This window comes from Lagenorhynchus albirostris, chromosome 1 (assembly GCF_949774975.1).
Source record: "Lagenorhynchus albirostris chromosome 1, mLagAlb1.1, whole genome shotgun sequence".
In the NCBI taxonomy this organism is placed as follows: domain Eukaryota; kingdom Metazoa; phylum Chordata; class Mammalia; order Artiodactyla; family Delphinidae; genus Lagenorhynchus; species Lagenorhynchus albirostris.
Window position 1 is genome coordinate 120,370,702 of NC_083095.1, and position 17,545 is coordinate 120,388,246.

Genomic DNA, 17,545 nt, shown 5'->3' on the forward strand with positions numbered 1-17,545 from the left:
AGTATATTTTATAGCATGTCTTAATAAAATGTTTTAAAGCAAACTTTAAAAATCAAAGACATTTTATTTTAAAACAGGAAAACTTACCAGATCTTCTAAGCTCAATAAAGTGCCATTATCCTGTTGGTTATAAAAGAATGGCTTGGAGGATCCTTCATAGCCCACCACTCTCACACAAAGTTTGCCTGAAAATTTTTCAGGCCAAAATGGAAGGTACTGAAAATATAAAAGTTAATATCAGTCTTAAAACAATACTACAGTATAAATAAAACAGTGGCTAATAAAGTTTCCAATTCTAATTCAGATCATGATCCAATTATTACTAAGTTTCTTAAAATAGCCCCTCTCCAACTAATATTAAGATTACTGACAATATAATGATTATTTGTGAAGCCAAAGAAACTCCATCAGAAGAATTGTTATATTAGTCTTTTCATACTTACAGAATAATTACAATGTGAGAAACTGAAGTGCTATTAAGAACATCTCAAGTATCTTGAATATTTAAAAATTATAATCTTAATAACATTTGCTTTTATGTATAACCCATTTTAATTCCTTAATCACCATGAATTCTTTCACAGAGTATCTTATCCTAGATAAACCAGATGACAACTGAAGGCAGAGGACCTTGCTGGAAGTCCTGACACTATCCTCCAGGCTGTCTGATCTTAATCAAATCATGCACCTTTTTGAGCCTGTTTCCTTATCTGTAAAACTGAGATCTTAGTTCCTAAAAAGAAAGTTCCCTCTGTCATAGAATACTGGGTAAATTCTATTTCTAAAAAAAAAATACTACTGCTATCAAACTCACATCAAAGATAAAAAGATAAGGAGCATTTATTTGCTACCAAGTCTACGGAGATCATTCCAAGTGCCTTGGAAAGGCCATGCCTCTTAGAGGTCTGTGTTTGTAGTGTAATTGGAATCCTTCTCTTAACCTTTTGCTAAATATTTTTTTAATAATTTTAGAATTCTTTTGAGATGTACAGAAGAACAGTCCTATCCTTAAGTCAGGTGGCTTGGTTGAAAACTCGGGCAAATTCAAGCAACTAACACTTGTCTTTGCATCTGTCCTCTCCCCACTCTTTCCTTATTCTCTTCACCTTTCTTCTTGTTGAGTCTGCAAAAGTTTAGTTCAAATGCCAGCTCTTCTATGAAACTTTTCCTTTTGATCTAGACCACAATGATCTCAACCTCCAATAACTTTACTGACCTAAAAAAGTTAAGATTCAATTTCTTTCTCTGTAAAGCAAGGTGGTTGAATTTTTGGAATTTTTCAAGGAAACTTCCAGCTCATCTATTCAGAGATCCTATAACCACCTATAACTTACCATACACTATCTTCTTCTCCATGTATTAATTTATATGAGTCTTAAGCCCTCCAACAAGATTAGATGCTTCTTGAATACAAAGACGTTACCTTGCTATTGACACAATACATAGTACTTTATGTACATTTTACAGTACATACCCATGTTTATACATATAGGAAGAACTAGAGAATGAGTGTTAACAGTCTAGACTGAGCTAGTGGTAAATATTATCCACAATTTTTTTCTTCTTTTTTAATATATGCTTATAGTATGAAATAAAAGTCTTTCAAAGCTGGCTGTCATATTTTAACCCACAAATATGGTAGCAAAGTGAGTATGACAAAGAGATATACATAATTCTTATTTATATGTCTATATTTATTTGTACATTTTAGGAGCCAGTTGTATTAAAGGAAAATATTACCTCTGAAGAAGCAATATAGTTCCATTTATTAGTTGGCATTGAGCCATCAGGTGCAATTTCACCAACTTCTAGTTCTAGTGATGACTTGTTCACAATAGTATAAAAGGGAGTCAAAGTAACTATTCGTGTAAGATTAAAACTGCTCATTTTGATGCTAACACCAACCTGTAAAAAGCAAACAAGCTTATCATTTCCCAGTACTTTACATAGCTTGAAATACACACACACACACACACACACACACACACACACACACACACACACACACACACACACACACACACACACACACACCCCTATTCACATACAGGCTTCTTAAAATATTTTAAAATAAGATTTCTTAAATAAAGTAACTGCTAAGAGCCATATTCCATGACTGATTATCTTCTCACTAAGAAGAAAAATTTTGGTTCCTTAGTTTGGCTCCATCAGAAACAAATTGAAGAAATATCACTCAGTAATTTAACTAACGATGACTTATAATAACAAACTTAATTTTAAAAAATCCTTTACTTTTTAACATTCCAAAATAAATTGTTTTAAAATTAGTGTACAGGCTCAATTTTTGCTGCTTTATTAACTCTGCTATCAATAAAATAAAATAAAAATTTCAAAGTGGTAATAAAACAAGTCAACTTGTATCAGATTACTCAAATTTTCGCAGTCAAACTTAAGATTTAAGAAACATTTGGCAGGGAGTGGTATAGAATGCAGATTCTAGTATATTCTGAATATTTACCAAGTTGCTTACTTGTATGGATTCAACTCACTGCCTTAAACTTTGACAAATTTAGGTTTTGCTTTGATACTAGTGGCCCTAGAAATTAGTAGAGAGATATAACAGTCCTCCACGTAATACTCTGAATTCACATTTCTGTACCCCTTAGGATCCAGCTCATTTACTGATGAAAATGTGAATGAAATCAAAAGTAAATAAGCAAGCAAAATCTTACCAGGTATTCCATATTGTTGGCAGGACACTTCACACATCCATAATTTCCCACTGTATCCAATGAAAAACCACTGGACCATGAACTAGTTGAAATTTTTAACTGTACCTACACCAGAGAACACAAACAATCATATAAGAAATCTAAAACACTACATTAATTTTATTTGATGGAATGCTGCTAGACCACTAGAAATTTATTTAGTAACATGAGACAGAAAAATATAACCAAAGGCATGCTGCAAATGGGTAACAGAACCACAGAAACTCTAGGGGACAATGTAATATTTAAAAGCAGAGCTCTGACCTTCCCATTCACCTATGCAATGAGTACAGTGAATTTAAAGATGTATACCAATGCGACCTTCTGTTATTTGAAAAGGAATTATAATGTAAAATGATATTTTCCAGTGTCAGACTTTTGATACAGAGCTAACGAATTCTTAAAGTTTTAGCACACAGAGAATTTATGCTTTTAACATTATTCAGCAAACAATAAAGGAAAAGTGTTGTGATAAGCAGAATGGAAGACACAATTCCTGTCTTCAATGAGCTTCCAACTAAACAAAGAGATAGGAAATACATACTAATAATTATGATGCGAGACTCAATGTGATAACAACTATATAAAAGGGATAATATGCGATCAAGGTGAGAGGGTAAAAAGTTTACTCCTGGCTATGGGATTCAGATAAAGTTGTACAGAAGAGATCTAATTCTGCTCCTGTATTAACCTCCACCTACCCAATAGATTATAAAATACCTGAGTACAACCAGAGGTCAGACACATAAACAGGTACAATATCAACTATTAATCAAAACTCTAAGACAGGGGTTCTCAAAGTGTGGTCCCTGGACCAGCACCATCAGCAACACCTGGCAATCTGTGGAAAGTGCAAATTCTCAGACCCTACTCAGACCTACTGAATCAAACTATGGGGGTCTGACCCAGCAAATTGTTTTCAAAGCCCTCCAGGTGATTCTAACGCACACTGAGATTTGAGAAGCACTTCTCTAAGAGAACATGGATGGAATATCTAGCCCCACTTTAGATGGTCAGAAAATCCTTCACACATGTCAGCCTGGAGCAGACTGCCAAAGGATGAACAGCGGATAGCCAGAAAACATGAGGCAGACAGGCAAAGCACAGGGCAAGAGGCATTCTAGGCAGAAACTGCAGCCATACAAAGGCATAGAGGTAAACTATACCAAGATGTGACTCTGAAAAGGAAAGAAGGGACCAGAGCATAAAGGATCAGGCCTTACGCATTAGGTTTCTCTCACGAAGGCCTGCTTTAGTGCTTCACACGTAGGAGGGTTCAGTTAAAATAAACCAAATTCAACTGTTCTATCTTTTGAAATGCCATTGCATCACTGGTAACCTACATAAAATCAAGGTTTCTACTTGACACTATGTCAAAAACAGAAGTAATTCTAGGGGCACCAGAGAAAAAGGTAACTCAGCCTGGGGACACTATTGTCGTTAGTCCCTAATATGCCACTTAACCGTGTATTCCTTAAAAGTCCTCTTGGACCTAATTCATACCTGTGACACTGAGCAAAGAGGTAAGCATGGCATTAGATAAACAATAAACAGGTAATTTGTTTTATCAACAAAAACACACCTTATTTTTACTAAAAATGTTCTTCTTCTTGAAAGAGAATAAAATAATATCCCTAAAATCAGCTGGATGTTTCACATGAATTTCTTCTGAACGATACTGGAGAACTCGAGAAGTCTTGTTGATTAGCCAATAGGGGCTAAAGATGGATAGCTCCATCTGGCTGCCAATTCGCTTGACATGTATTGACAGGTCAACTGTCATCGCTTCTGTGGAGTCAGAAGAAAAATACACAAGAAAGAATTCGGGAAGTGTATCACATATACGGAAATGTCCGTTCCAGTTTTTGCCCTGATATTTCACCAGAACTAATTCCATTATTTCTCCACTGATTCTCGAATGTAGAACATTGGCAGCACTGCCTTCTGCTAGCTCATGAGTTTCTGCTGTTCCCTAAAAACAAACAAACAAAAACTAAATTTGCTTACCAATTTTTTAAAAACCTCTGCAATAACGTCCATATTTTATACAAACACTAAGTAACCTACCAGATTCACATTAACTGACAAGTCTTCAAGGTACCATCTTTACATATTATGAATATCCAACAATTACTAATGATTAAAAATAAAACACTATATCATAGCCAAAGTCAGAAACTGTCTTTTGGTCATTAGCAGGCCAATGGTTATAAATTTTGAGAAAAAGACCTGTGCCAAGAATCAAAGGCTGGATTCTAGAACACTGGCTGTTTTCCATTAACAGCTATGTCATTAAATGAGCCACTTAATTGCCTGGACTTCAGCTTCATCCTTTATTCACATACTACACCTAATGGTTCTCATACAAATAGAATAAGAAAAGTGATATCAAGCTATGCTGACAAGCTATCTAAGGTGGAACTACTTTAAAAATGAGTAATAACAACATAATAAATTTGGCTTCCTTACTGAAAACATCTCTTGTCTAAACAGTACTTAGTTCATCTAATTAATTTTATTCTCCGCAACTCAGGGATGGCTCATTGTCAGACAAAGAAAATAAATTTAGGTTCCAAATACTTTCCAGATTTTTGTATTTTGATATGTTGTGGCATGTACAAATTTAAAAATATTTATCATACTTCATTACTAGAAAATGTTCCCCAATATTTTTTAAGACAGTAATTATTTTTCAGTTCAACAGAAACTTGAACCAAATAATCATCACTTTAAAACAAAAAACTTTAAAATTAACTTCATAATAAATTAAGATAAAGTATTTTCTCACTGGCATTTTCCCATACTTTAGCTAAGAGAATTATACTCAGATAATAAAGAGACTATTATAATTATTAATTTAGAGCAGATGCAGCAGAGTTCAGTGGTGGAGAACAAGGAACCAAATTGCTTAGGTTCAAATTCCAGCTCTACTATTCATTAGCTGTGGGATCCTGGACCTGTCACTTAACCCCTCTGTGACTCAGTTTCCTCATCTGTAAAATGGGTCTAATAACAGTACCTTCTTCAGGAAGTTACTGTAAGGACTAAATATGTTAATACATGTAAAATACATGACATAGTGGCTGGCACAAAGTAGATGTTATACCAGTTTTTGCTATTATTAAAGCATTACAAGTAGATGAATGTAAAACACTGACCTCAACTAAAAATACCATTAAAAAAAAACAAACTAGAATTCACTCCATGTAATAATAAAAGTCAAACAAAATGCAAGAGGCATACCTCAAGTAAATATCTTAGAGAATATGGGAGAAAATTCCGCAAAGTGACAGTAGGGTAAAGATGAATGATGTAAGCTGGATCCCAGTCGTTCCTTTGTGTACATATATAGGTTAATTCATCAGGCACAGCAATTGTATTGACTATAAGAGGTAAGAAGTTGACTTCTGTTGACGGACACTGCAGCATGCATCTGACTTCCCTGCTCCGATGAAGTTCTTCCTTCCAGGAAATATATGTGGTGGATTCTTTGTACTGATTCTCTAAAATACCAGCTGGCTGAATGAACAACTGACATCTATAGAAGAAGAAAACAGAGTGGGAAAAACGTTTTTATTGAGAACGTAAGAAAAAGAATCTCATTAATTCTTCTTGATAACTCTACAAGATAAGTACTATTATTCCTATTTTTACAGATGAGAAAAACAAGGCTAAGAAAGTTTAAGAAACTTGCCCAAAGTCACACAGCTGACTCATGGAGGCACCTTCTGGGAAAAAATACTCTGTAAAAAATGACAACTTAAAAAAAAAAAAGTCATTTCAAATACAAAGGCAATCTAATAAAAATAAGTCTCAGAGGGCTTCTCTGGTGGCGCAGTGGTTGAGAGTCCGCCTGCCACGGGTTCGTGCCCTGGTCTGGGAGGATCCCACATGCCTCGGAGCAGCTGGGCCCGTGAGCCATGGCCGCTGGGCCTGCGCGTCCGGAGCCTGTGCACTGCAGCAGGAGAGGCCCGCGTACAGCAAAAAAAAAAAAAAAAAAAAAAAAAAAAAAAAAGCCTCAGAAAATTCTAAAACATCAAGTATACAACAGGAAATTTCATCTGGTAAATTCAACAATATAAATGTATTTCTCTATATGTCTCAAAACTGGCTTTTACAGATCTTTAGATAATAAGAATTATTATTATGTAGAATATAGATATTTTACTCTTTTCTAGAATAAAGATTCTAATTCACAGAATTAAAAATATATACTATGAACCTTTTATATCAACATATTCAAGGAAGTATCTACCTATATGAATCTAAAGGAACATGGAACTCCTCTTCAGGTCTGGCTACTCCAATGCGCTCCAATAACTTCACATTCTTAACATATTTATAGATGATGAAAGCAATAGAGAAATGGTTTTTAATCTGTTGGACAAAAAAACATACAAGTTGTTTAAAAAGATGTAGACGTTCAAAAGAAAAATGTGAGCCACACACAATCACTTTTGGAACTAAAAAATTTCAAGCCCAATATTGGAAGATATTTTTATGGTAATTGAAAAGTTTTAAGATATTTAAGGAGCTATATATATGAAACTTGATGGTTAAACAGAAGTCAAAAATTATTAGGTTATTCACATGTTCATATATTACAGACTGAATTTTTTAGTGTGTATTATTATCTTTCAAATACGTATTAATCTTTGAGGATTTCAGTCATAATATTTTCCTCATTACAACCTTTTCTCAATGCACCATACAACTAAACAGAAAAGGATAGTAAAGGAAACATGAGGTAAATAAATACAGTACAATCCTTAACTACAGTGTAATATAGGTTGGAGCTAATAGTAAACTGAGAGACAATGACCAAAATTGGAAATCCTTTCATTTTTATCTGATGTTATAGGTAGGAAGAAATATTCTTCTGCTGACCATATGCTGAAATCTGTAATAATGCAGAGAAAAAGAAAAATCGATAAAGCCTTAAAGGTGGAAAAAAATATTTATACAGATTAATATGCTAAAATTTTTTTCTGGGGAGACCATTTCAATATTCCTTCATACATACTTGAAAAATACAATACAAAGAGAATGGAATGTTATCCTATTTGACAACCAGCTATTACTGCAATATTCCTCAGTTCTGAATCTTTAAAGGAATAGACAAAAAGTTTCATTAAAATCATAAGTAACCCAGGAGACAACAAAAACGGGCTTTAAATTAACAACAGCATTTCATGAGACATTTAAAATGAAGAATATTACAAAAGTAAGTTGGACAGGAAATACCCAGTTCAAACTATTATTTATTTCTCAACAATCAGTACTGACCTAATGAAGTTTTATTATATTTCTATATTCAGCCAAATGATTTAATATTTCTTGATATACTTAAAGGAACACAATTCACTTTAATGCATTACCTGCAGAGGAGAACGAAGGGTAATTACTTTGTTCCCTTCAGTTGCATCAATTTGTACCACAAGTGAGTCAAAATGACTGGCATTGGGATTCCATACATTATACAATCGCCGTCCAGGTCTGGCAACAGGGACTTTTGTAACTTCTGTATATCCATGAGGTGCTAAGTCAGAGCATAAGTGAGAAACATTCCAAATACTAATTTACCTAAATTTTTATAAGACAGATCAGGAGCGGCACCTCAGAATAATGACAAGAGTATTCTTCCTCATGACTAGAAATGCAGACTACACAAAATTCTTTTCTAAGACACAGGAGCTAACAAAGAAAGGAAACTAGTTATTATAAAATTTTTTTTGACCCCAAACAACTTCTCTTGGGGTTTTAAATGTATTAAAACAAAAAAAATCCAACTTGTTCCTTATTTTCTCAACTATATAACAATAAAAATCGCTTTTTTTTTTTTGAAATGGTGATAACTACTGTCAACATTTTAAGACTTCTGAATATAGTTATTTTCTCTCCTCACCGAACTCCAGTCCTTTTGAAGCATACTACATACTGTACTAGTTAAGCACATAGAAATAATCTAGGGCTTCCCTGGTGGCGCAGTGGTTGAGAGTCCACCTGCCGATGCAGGGGACACGGGTTTGTGCCCCGGTCCAGGAAGATCCCACATGCCGTGGAGCGGCTGGGCCCGTGAGCCATGGCCGCTGAGCCTGTGCATCCGGAGCCTGTGCTCCGCAACCGGAGAGGCCACAACAGTGAGAGGCCCACGTACAGAAAAAAAAAAAAAAAAAAGAAAGAAATAATCTAGTTTTCTAAGGTAATTCTTAAATTAATCAAGTTTAATTTTCTCAAGTTTAGAGGAAGAAAACAAAAGTTTATCAACTATTTGTTTCAAGCCTTTAAAAATGTTGTCTCTCAAGGTTATCTACAGCAAGTATTTTTCCATATTTTATCAAAAATAAGCTGACACCAGTAATTCCAAAGATACCCTTAAATATAGCATAAATATAGCATACCAAAGGTCAGAGAGAAGAGGGAGCTCTCCTGACGGCTCAGTGTAGATAGCTTCCCTTGACATGAAAGTTCCATGCTGGCATATTCCAATTCCAATTTCTGACCGGCATCAACATCACACACATCACTTTTCTCAAGGGAGCCCATCACTCTGAGATTATGATTGGGCTGCACCTTAATGGGAACACCTACAGAATTTGTTACTGTAAAAGGTGCCCTGTCTTTTAAAGAGTAGTCAAAAGTAGAAGCAGTGCCCTCTGAAAAACCCTGAAAAGGAACACAACAGCACAATAAAATTTTTGCAAAATTCAAACTTTTTTTCAAAAATTAAATTTCAACTACACATTTTTTAGAAACGAATGTTGATGACAAACAAAAATAATGCATACGTTTCAATTTAAAATTCCATTTGAAATAGTCCAAGCAAGAACCAAACTATGAAACAGTCCAAGCAAGAACCAAACATACTTTTGCTAAATTGTTGAAAACATTAAGACAGCTTTTGGATATTGTTATATTCATTGTATCTCCTGAAGAAATATCAACTTCTGTTTCTGGCTCAGGAAGTAGAATAAAATAATCTCCTGGCATCAAACTTTTATCCTGGACTGGATTCTTCTTTACCTACGAGGATAAATACATAGCAAATTTATTAGCCAATGAATAATAAAATTAAAATACTCTCAATAGAGTCAAGGTTAAAATCTCCTAACCTTGTCACTTTGTATTAAGGCTCCTCAAAAGTCTCATTTTCAAAAATATTCAGTGCTTCACCCTGACTTAGCACAAATCAGCATTCTTTCTTTCAGTGTATAGTCCACGCATAGGGAAATGTTTAGAATTGTGCCATGGAAGGACTCCAAGTGAGTTACAATATTTGTCTTTTGTGCATTCACCAGAGAAAGCTATTTACCCAGTGTCACCTAATTGGTCATTTTACTTTGATGAGCACTCTAAGAGGACCCTGAAGTCTAAACTGATCCTTATTGGAAGTAACATCTGGAATTCCTTCTACTTTTTACCAGTAACACCTATAAATAAGTAATATGATAAGCTTTCAACCAGCCATCAGATTCCATCATAGTTTTCATTCTAAAGGCATTTCAAAAGTCTTATAAAACATTCTTTGTTAGCCTGCCTACTCCAAAGAGAGGTAGGTCAGAAATATTACTTCTACTTTACTGAGAGGAAACGAGGACACAGGTTAAGTGACAGCTCGTCTTTAAAATAAGAATCTGCTAAGTCAATTTCAATGCCTCACACCTGAGTCAAGTTGCCCCAGAGAAGTGTGCTGTGATAATTTGTGAAGGGCATAAAACTTGTGTTCCTGTTAATCTAGGAAGATGTGTTTCAGTATGCAGGACTCTGCAGTGTTCTCAGGAAGTACCATGAAGAGATGACACAAAGAATTCATGAACCAGAATAGCAGTTCTTGGATTTTTTGGTCTCTTAAAATGACTGAGGATCCCAAAGAGCTTCACTTATGTGGTTTATTATCTATCAGTATGTACTCTATGAGAAACTAAAACTGAGAAAATTTAAAATATTCACTTAAAACCAACAGTTACACGTTAACATAAATAATATTTTAATGAAAAATAACCATTAAAAATACATAGTGAGAAGATGAGTATTTACAAATCTCTTTAGTGCAAGCCTTAAGAGAAGACAGGTGGACTCATTTCTAATTTTGTATTCAATCTGCTGCAAAATTGCATAGTCTCTGGAAAATTCCACTGTATGCCCATGAGAGAATGAGAATGAAAATGATATATTATGTCTGAATATTATTATGAAAAGAATTTTGATCCCATGATCCTCTAAAAGGGCCTCAAGGATCCTGGACTACATCTTGAGAATCTCTGAACTAAAATATATATATATAAATGAATATACACAATGATATTATTTTATTATGATTTCCTTACAGCAAGCCTTAAATTCCATGGTCTCTTCCCCTCCACTCTCTCAATCAGTGGCTCCCATACAGCATGGGTCTCATTGTAATAATGAACCTGGAAAGGCACAGAATTATGAGAGTCTTTAAACATTAACTACATATTTCTATAACCAGTAGGAAAAAATATTAAGTAACGTTATATGCCAGTAACCATTTTAACAACATACCTAAGGACACAAAGGATATTTATAAAGAGGGTGCATTTTATTTTACTCTTACTTTGCTCCATAAACCAATTATTTAGCAAAAGAACCCTTAAAAAGTAATGACCAAATAAATAATACTATACATGAATAAATTAAATGTTAGAATGTAGTATCTATTCATATATATACTTGCTATGGTCATGCACACAAAAAAGCTCACTGTTTAATTCCTCCATTGTACTTTTAAGGAAGTTGCCTCTGAAGGTGGGTAATAATTCATGTGGTCATACCTCTAGTGTCATGTCAGCAGAAGCAGCCATTAGGGAAGTCCAATTTTTAATGCTTCCTGAAAACTTAGACTCCGCCAGTAATAGAGGTACAGTTCGATGCCCAAGACCACATTCTAAGGTAACTTGAACTGACTGGACAACAACAGCACAATTTTCCTCTATCAGTGGAGTTTCAATGTCTCTGAAATTTTCTGTTATTTCTGTGGCCATGTCAACACCAAGAAACCAAGAGTTAAAATCACTAATAGATTTGACACCCCAAAGATGTTCCGTTTCCTTAGATATATCTTTGGATCCATCTTCTTTTGTCTTTGGAGACAGAGCAGCCATTATTGTCATCACAGTATTAAGAATTATGGGTGAAATCTTTAAAAAAGAAAGAAGAAGAAGATTTAGAATAAATTATTTCCCAGATGAGAAGAATTAATATATAACACACAAAATTTAAAGTAACTAATTAAAATTTTATATATATTAAATTAATAACTGCGGAAAACAAAAGAGAACACACAAAATCATGTGCCAAGTCAACTAACCTCAAAACAGTGATTTCTGCCCAGGTTATTCTGGAATTAAGTGACTAATGTGCATGTCAATTGTCGAAACCTACAGTTAAATCAGTTAATTCAGAGTGAAACAGTGTTATGCGAACAGAAAAATGTAGAAGTGTAACTGAATTTTTCATTTTTCAACCAGCTGCATTAACTAAACCAAAGTATGTGATCCTCATCAAGATATACACACATGGTTTTCATTTGTCTTACCGACATAGGAAACTTGAGAATCACCATGGACCCCCTTTCACCCTAAGATCTGAAAATTCCACCTCCTATTATCTTTGGAGAGTATCTTTGCTCATCTCTTCATTCCAATCACTGTGCCTTAGTTCTTAGCAACGATGATGTCTTCCATGTCCTGTCAGCACCATCTCGGGCCACCCACCACATGATTTTTCTAAAACCCAAATCTGAGCATGTCATTCCTATGTTTAAAATCTTCAACAATTCCCCATAACTTTCAGGGTAAGATTAAAACTCTCTTTAGCGTAGGACACGAACTTCTTTGTGACCTGATGCCTAATCAGTTAAGCTACCCATGGTTTCCCAAAGTTTCAGCAATACTGGGTTAAAGAAATTAAGTGGATTCCTCTACTGTTCACTTCTCACGACCCTTACTTGTTTAATATGCTAAGGAGATATGATTACATCACCAAAAGAAGGAGCGAGTATGCAGTACTTCCCAAACTTATCTGTCAAATGAATCCTTTTCTTCGTTGCCTTATTAATGTCACCTATAATTACTGTTCTCAGTCCTATGGCTCCACCACACCATTCTCCCCATCCACATGGGATCACCCCTCCAAGTCCTTAAAGAATTTTTCAAGCCTTTGCCTTTATGCATATTGTTGGTTCTGTCTAGGTAACCCTTTCCCTCTCTCTCCATCTAACTGCCCTCAGATGTTCAAAGCTCAGTTCAAGTAGCCCCACTTCCAGACAGCTTCCCCCGATGTCCTAGTCTGAGCTGGAGGCTCCTGCCTGCACCCCCAAGAGCACCTCATGCATGCCTCTAGCACTGAAAGCTGAAAGTAATCACTCATTTACTTCTTTCTCTCACATATATCACTAAGTTTTTTGAATGTAGGGACCAGGTACCCTCAGTGCCTTGTACAGGACATTCTTCATAAACAGTAAAGCCTCAAAAAACGTGTGCTCAATAAATAAGTAGAGTGATATACGAAGAAAGACATGGAAAAACAATCCCTCAGCACCTTAACCCAGTGTCGCAGACAAAATGCATGCAAATCCAAGTTTTCTCCCCATTTTGCATTTTAAGTCTGTAGAACACCATCTAAGACAAACCAGTAATTTAAAATATTGAGAGAAAAGTACTTTAGAGAGCAGATTGCTTTTTCAATACTACTAATGTAAGAGACAAAAAAAATTCTAATGATTTATTTCTGGCATACATCTGTCATTATAAATATTTTATAAGAGAAATAAAACATTTAATCACATAATTATTAAATTCAACCAAACTACACCTCAAATAAAAGCTTAAAAATAACATTGCAAATAAAATAAGAGCAACCTCATTTTTCCATCCTTCCTTTCCTTCTCTTCCCACTTCATCTCTGCTCTCCCCACCGAAACCCAATCTCCAACACACACACAAATATACTAGATAAAAACTATGCTGATCATTTAAAAGTGCAGTTCACCCTGAGCAACATGGATTTGAACTGCGGGGGTTCACTTATATGTGGATTTTTTTTCAGTAGTAAACACTATGGTACTACACAAGCCACAGCTGTTGAATCCGCAGATGTAGAACCTCAGACATGGAGGAATGCAGATTCTGAGGAACCGCCTATACCGAGGTCTGACTATAAAGTTAAAGCACTGCTAATCCCCGCGTTGCTCAAGACTCACCTGCACTCTTTCAAAGAAAACAGAAACAAACATTTGCATTAAAGAAAAGTGTATTTTAATATTAGAGGTTTTTATTGATTACTAAATATGTGACTAGCATAATGCTCTAGATGTGAGAGTCATCAAAAGATAAGAAAAATAAGAATTGATTGTGGGACTTCCCTGGTGGCACAGTGATTAAGAACCCGCCTGCCAATGCAAGGGACACGGGTTCGAGCCCTGGTCCAGGAAGATCCCACATGCTGCAGAGCAACTAAGCCCATGTGCCACAACTGCTGAGCCGGTGCTCTAGAGCCCCTGAGCCACTACTGAGCCCGTGTGCCACAACTACTGAAGCCCGCACGCCTAGATCCCATGCCCTGCAACAAGAGAAGCCACTGCAATGAGAAGCCCGCGCACCTCAACGAAGAGTAGCTCCCACTCGCTGCAACTAGAGAAAGCCCATGTGCAGCAACGAAGACCCAACGCAGCCAAAAATAAATTAATTAATTAAAAAAAAGGATTGATCTTCACCCAAATAATATGATAGGCACTAACCTTAATTATAAATTCTTCAACTTCAATATTTATATCTTCTTTTCCTGAAGCCCATGTACATTTTTTCATAAATAGAGAACAGGGCTGTAAGATCTAGAAACAAATAAATGAAATTTACTTATGAACATGTCTTACTTAATTTGAGATCTTTAACTATAGTCTACAACTAAAAGCAAAAAGGCAAATTAAATTAGCTGAGAATCTCTTGTGAGGGCTCCTCCAAACTATAACAAGTCTATGGCCATTGGAAAGGACTTTAAGTGGTTCTGATGAATTCCTTTATGCCAATTCTTAAGTAGTAATGCACATTTACTATTAGAAGTTTAAAATGTTTCCTTTTGCTAAAATGTCTTTTAGATGATGCCCTATGTAAAATACACTTTTAAGATATCTACAAAAATGAGCTAAGGACTATGGTAAGGTCTTACATTTGCAAAGAGGTAAATGAGGAAATGGAAATGGTATTTCATTATAATTTTTATGGTCACTAAATCACTTAAAAATGTTATTCTAAACAAATAGTTCTGTTAACTCCTTTTAAAAAAAGACTATAGTAAGGTAGGTAAATGAACAGCTTCCAGATGATTAACAACAGGTCAGTCTTGAATTTCCTGTAAGGTCCTTATTAGAATAGATTTCAAATCTTCAAACTCGACGATTTATTAAAACCATGAAGGCTATGTTATTAAATATCATTAAAGAAACAAATAAAATGCACCTGAACTGAATGGGGGAACTAGTATGCATAACTTTCATTTTTAAAAAAGTAGGATGAGCTTTAAATAGAATGATTAATATAAGCTTTCTGTGACATGTCAAAAGAAGATGATCCTGGGACTTCCCCTGTGGCGCAGTGGATAGGACTCTGCACTCCCAACGCAGGGGGCCCCCGGTCAGGGAACTAGATCCCACATGCATGCCACAACTAAGACCCGGTGCAACCAAAAAAAAAAAATAGAAGATGATCCTGCTAAAAAGAATGTTTCATGATACAGTATAGATTAAGCTTAGCACTGCACTTCTTTATTCAAGTCACTCTGTCCATGAATTTTTTTAAATTTAAAATAACACTGCAAATGAGTCACATTATATAATGATGCTCTTTAACATAAAATTATCAATTTAACATTAAAAAACATTTGGTACAGTAATAAATTTAACTAACTAAAACCGTATTTTTCAACTATAATGTGAAAGCACAACTGAAGTTAATTTGTAATAAAGCAAAACATAATCTCTTTTGGGCACATGACTAATGAATTTTTTGGTTCATTCATCCACTCACTCATTGGATATACTGTGGTGAACAAAAGCAACAGCTGAAAAGGAATGTTGATTTGTACTAAAATTCAAACACTGTTCAGCAAAAGACAGTATAATGAAAATGAGTCTGGAGACAGTCTACAGTTCTGTCACTACAGACATGGCTAAATCATTTAACATCTTTGGAATTCAACATCCTTATTTGTAAAATCTCAAGCTGGAGTAAATACTCTCTGAAGTCCTACAGAGCTCTCACATTCTGGGATTCTATGAATCAACCACATCTGCCATCCTTCAATCCAAGTTTAGAATATAACGTAATTCTTACTGTGGTAATGTTTTCTCCTCTCTTTTCTCTGAGAAAAGGGCAAGCAAGCACTTTAAGATCTCTCACAGAAGCTTTCATTATCTGTTCGAGTTTGGATGTCGATAGACAGAGGTTACACCGGAATGAGGCTGTCAGAGCGGGAGCATCAGCCTTTGTCAGGTTGGCAACAAACACCACTTCTGGATCTGTGATCTTGGCGTTTAAAGTCATATTTGGTCTTACAGAGTCATCTAAAGAAACAAAAATAGGAACCATAAAAGTTCTAGTAAAGTAAATCTTGTCACTCGGGTACATGTTATCTGTAAGTTGCTAAGTTGCTTGTAATATCCTGCTATTATAGATATGGTGAAAGTAACAATATTAATAACTGATCGGTAAAGACAAATGATAAATGATTATTAACAAATGCTGATTACGTGGGATAATGCAATCTTGATCCCTGTTGTTAAGAAGATCATTCTCACTTTGACCTAGCAAAAATCATCTTGTTTTGAAGTTCTTTTTGTCAGAATTAACGCATATATGCGATGCATGTGTGTACACGTCTGAGTGTCCTATGTTATGCTGCAGGAGCAAGGAAGGGAAAACAGGCGAGGGGAGTATCAGGAAGAGGACAGGAGACCCTGGTAAGTACACAGGCCATTATTACTTGTCTGCCTTGATTTCACCCTTAAGTCTACAGTTAGTGTCATACAATCTATAATATAACTACATGACATGCATATATGAATACAGAGATATCACATGATTACTGTTTAAGAAAGGTAAATGGAAAAATAATATTCTGACCTTGCCAGTAAACGGCAGTTTTCCAATCTTCCTGAGTTGCACATTAGAGAGAAAAATGCCTGACCTTAGACAATCACAATTTAACAGAGAAAATCACTGATCTACTTGGCAATGCTGGAATAAATGGTTTATGGGTCAGGGAGCGGCACCAGCATACACGGAGACCAGACCTGTGCAAACCCTCTGCTAACTTTAAGGAATCTAAGGTGATGTCCAGCGGTGTCATGTTGGGTCCTCCAATACTCCCACCCTCTGCTTTCAGCTGTTTAATTGCTCTTCAATATGATTTAATTCTTCCAAATATTTTCTTTGAATAAAAGATTCCCTTTTTATAAAACAGGCTGTATTTCTGGATGGGTAAAGAAATGTTAATGGCAGAGATGGAACCAGAGCAGAGGTTTCCTGGTGCCTGATCCGATACATATTTTTACTCCACCTCTCTCTTAAAAAAATCTATACTTGGGCTTCCCTGGTGGCGCAGTGGTTGAGAGTCCGCCTGCCGATGCAGGGGACACGGGTTTGTGCCCCGGTCCGGGAAGATCCCACATGCCGTGGAGCGGCTGGGCCCGTGAGCCATGGCCGCTGAGCCTGCGCGTCTGGAGCCTGTGCTCCACAATGGGAGAGGCCACAACAGTGAGAGGCCCGCGTACCGCAAAAAAAAAAAAAAACTAT

At 35.7% G+C, this 17,545-nt stretch overlaps 1 protein-coding gene across 4 annotated transcripts in view; it reads right to left on the reverse strand.

The window, feature by feature from the left end:
* The window catches only part of VPS13C (vacuolar protein sorting 13 homolog C), a 179,721-nt gene that overhangs the window by 37,297 nt on the left and 124,879 nt on the right, over positions 1 to 17,545 (reverse strand). For all 4 annotated transcript variants that reach the window (XM_060151212.1, XM_060151193.1, XM_060151206.1 and 1 more), the window contains 13 exons: positions 16,085 to 16,314; positions 14,494 to 14,586; positions 11,528 to 11,893; positions 11,060 to 11,146; positions 9,600 to 9,755; positions 9,134 to 9,398; positions 8,111 to 8,271; positions 6,988 to 7,109; positions 5,976 to 6,270; positions 4,315 to 4,704; positions 2,694 to 2,798; positions 1,741 to 1,905; positions 88 to 216 (listed from right to left, as the gene is read on the reverse strand). In XM_060151212.1, the coding sequence (XP_060007195.1) occupies positions 88 to 216; positions 1,741 to 1,905; positions 2,694 to 2,798; positions 4,315 to 4,704; positions 5,976 to 6,270; positions 6,988 to 7,109; positions 8,111 to 8,271; positions 9,134 to 9,398; positions 9,600 to 9,755; positions 11,060 to 11,146; positions 11,528 to 11,893; positions 14,494 to 14,586; positions 16,085 to 16,314 (2,564 nt within the window). The remainder of the gene's footprint in view (positions 1 to 87; positions 217 to 1,740; positions 1,906 to 2,693; positions 2,799 to 4,314; positions 4,705 to 5,975; positions 6,271 to 6,987; positions 7,110 to 8,110; positions 8,272 to 9,133; positions 9,399 to 9,599; positions 9,756 to 11,059; positions 11,147 to 11,527; positions 11,894 to 14,493; positions 14,587 to 16,084; positions 16,315 to 17,545) is intronic.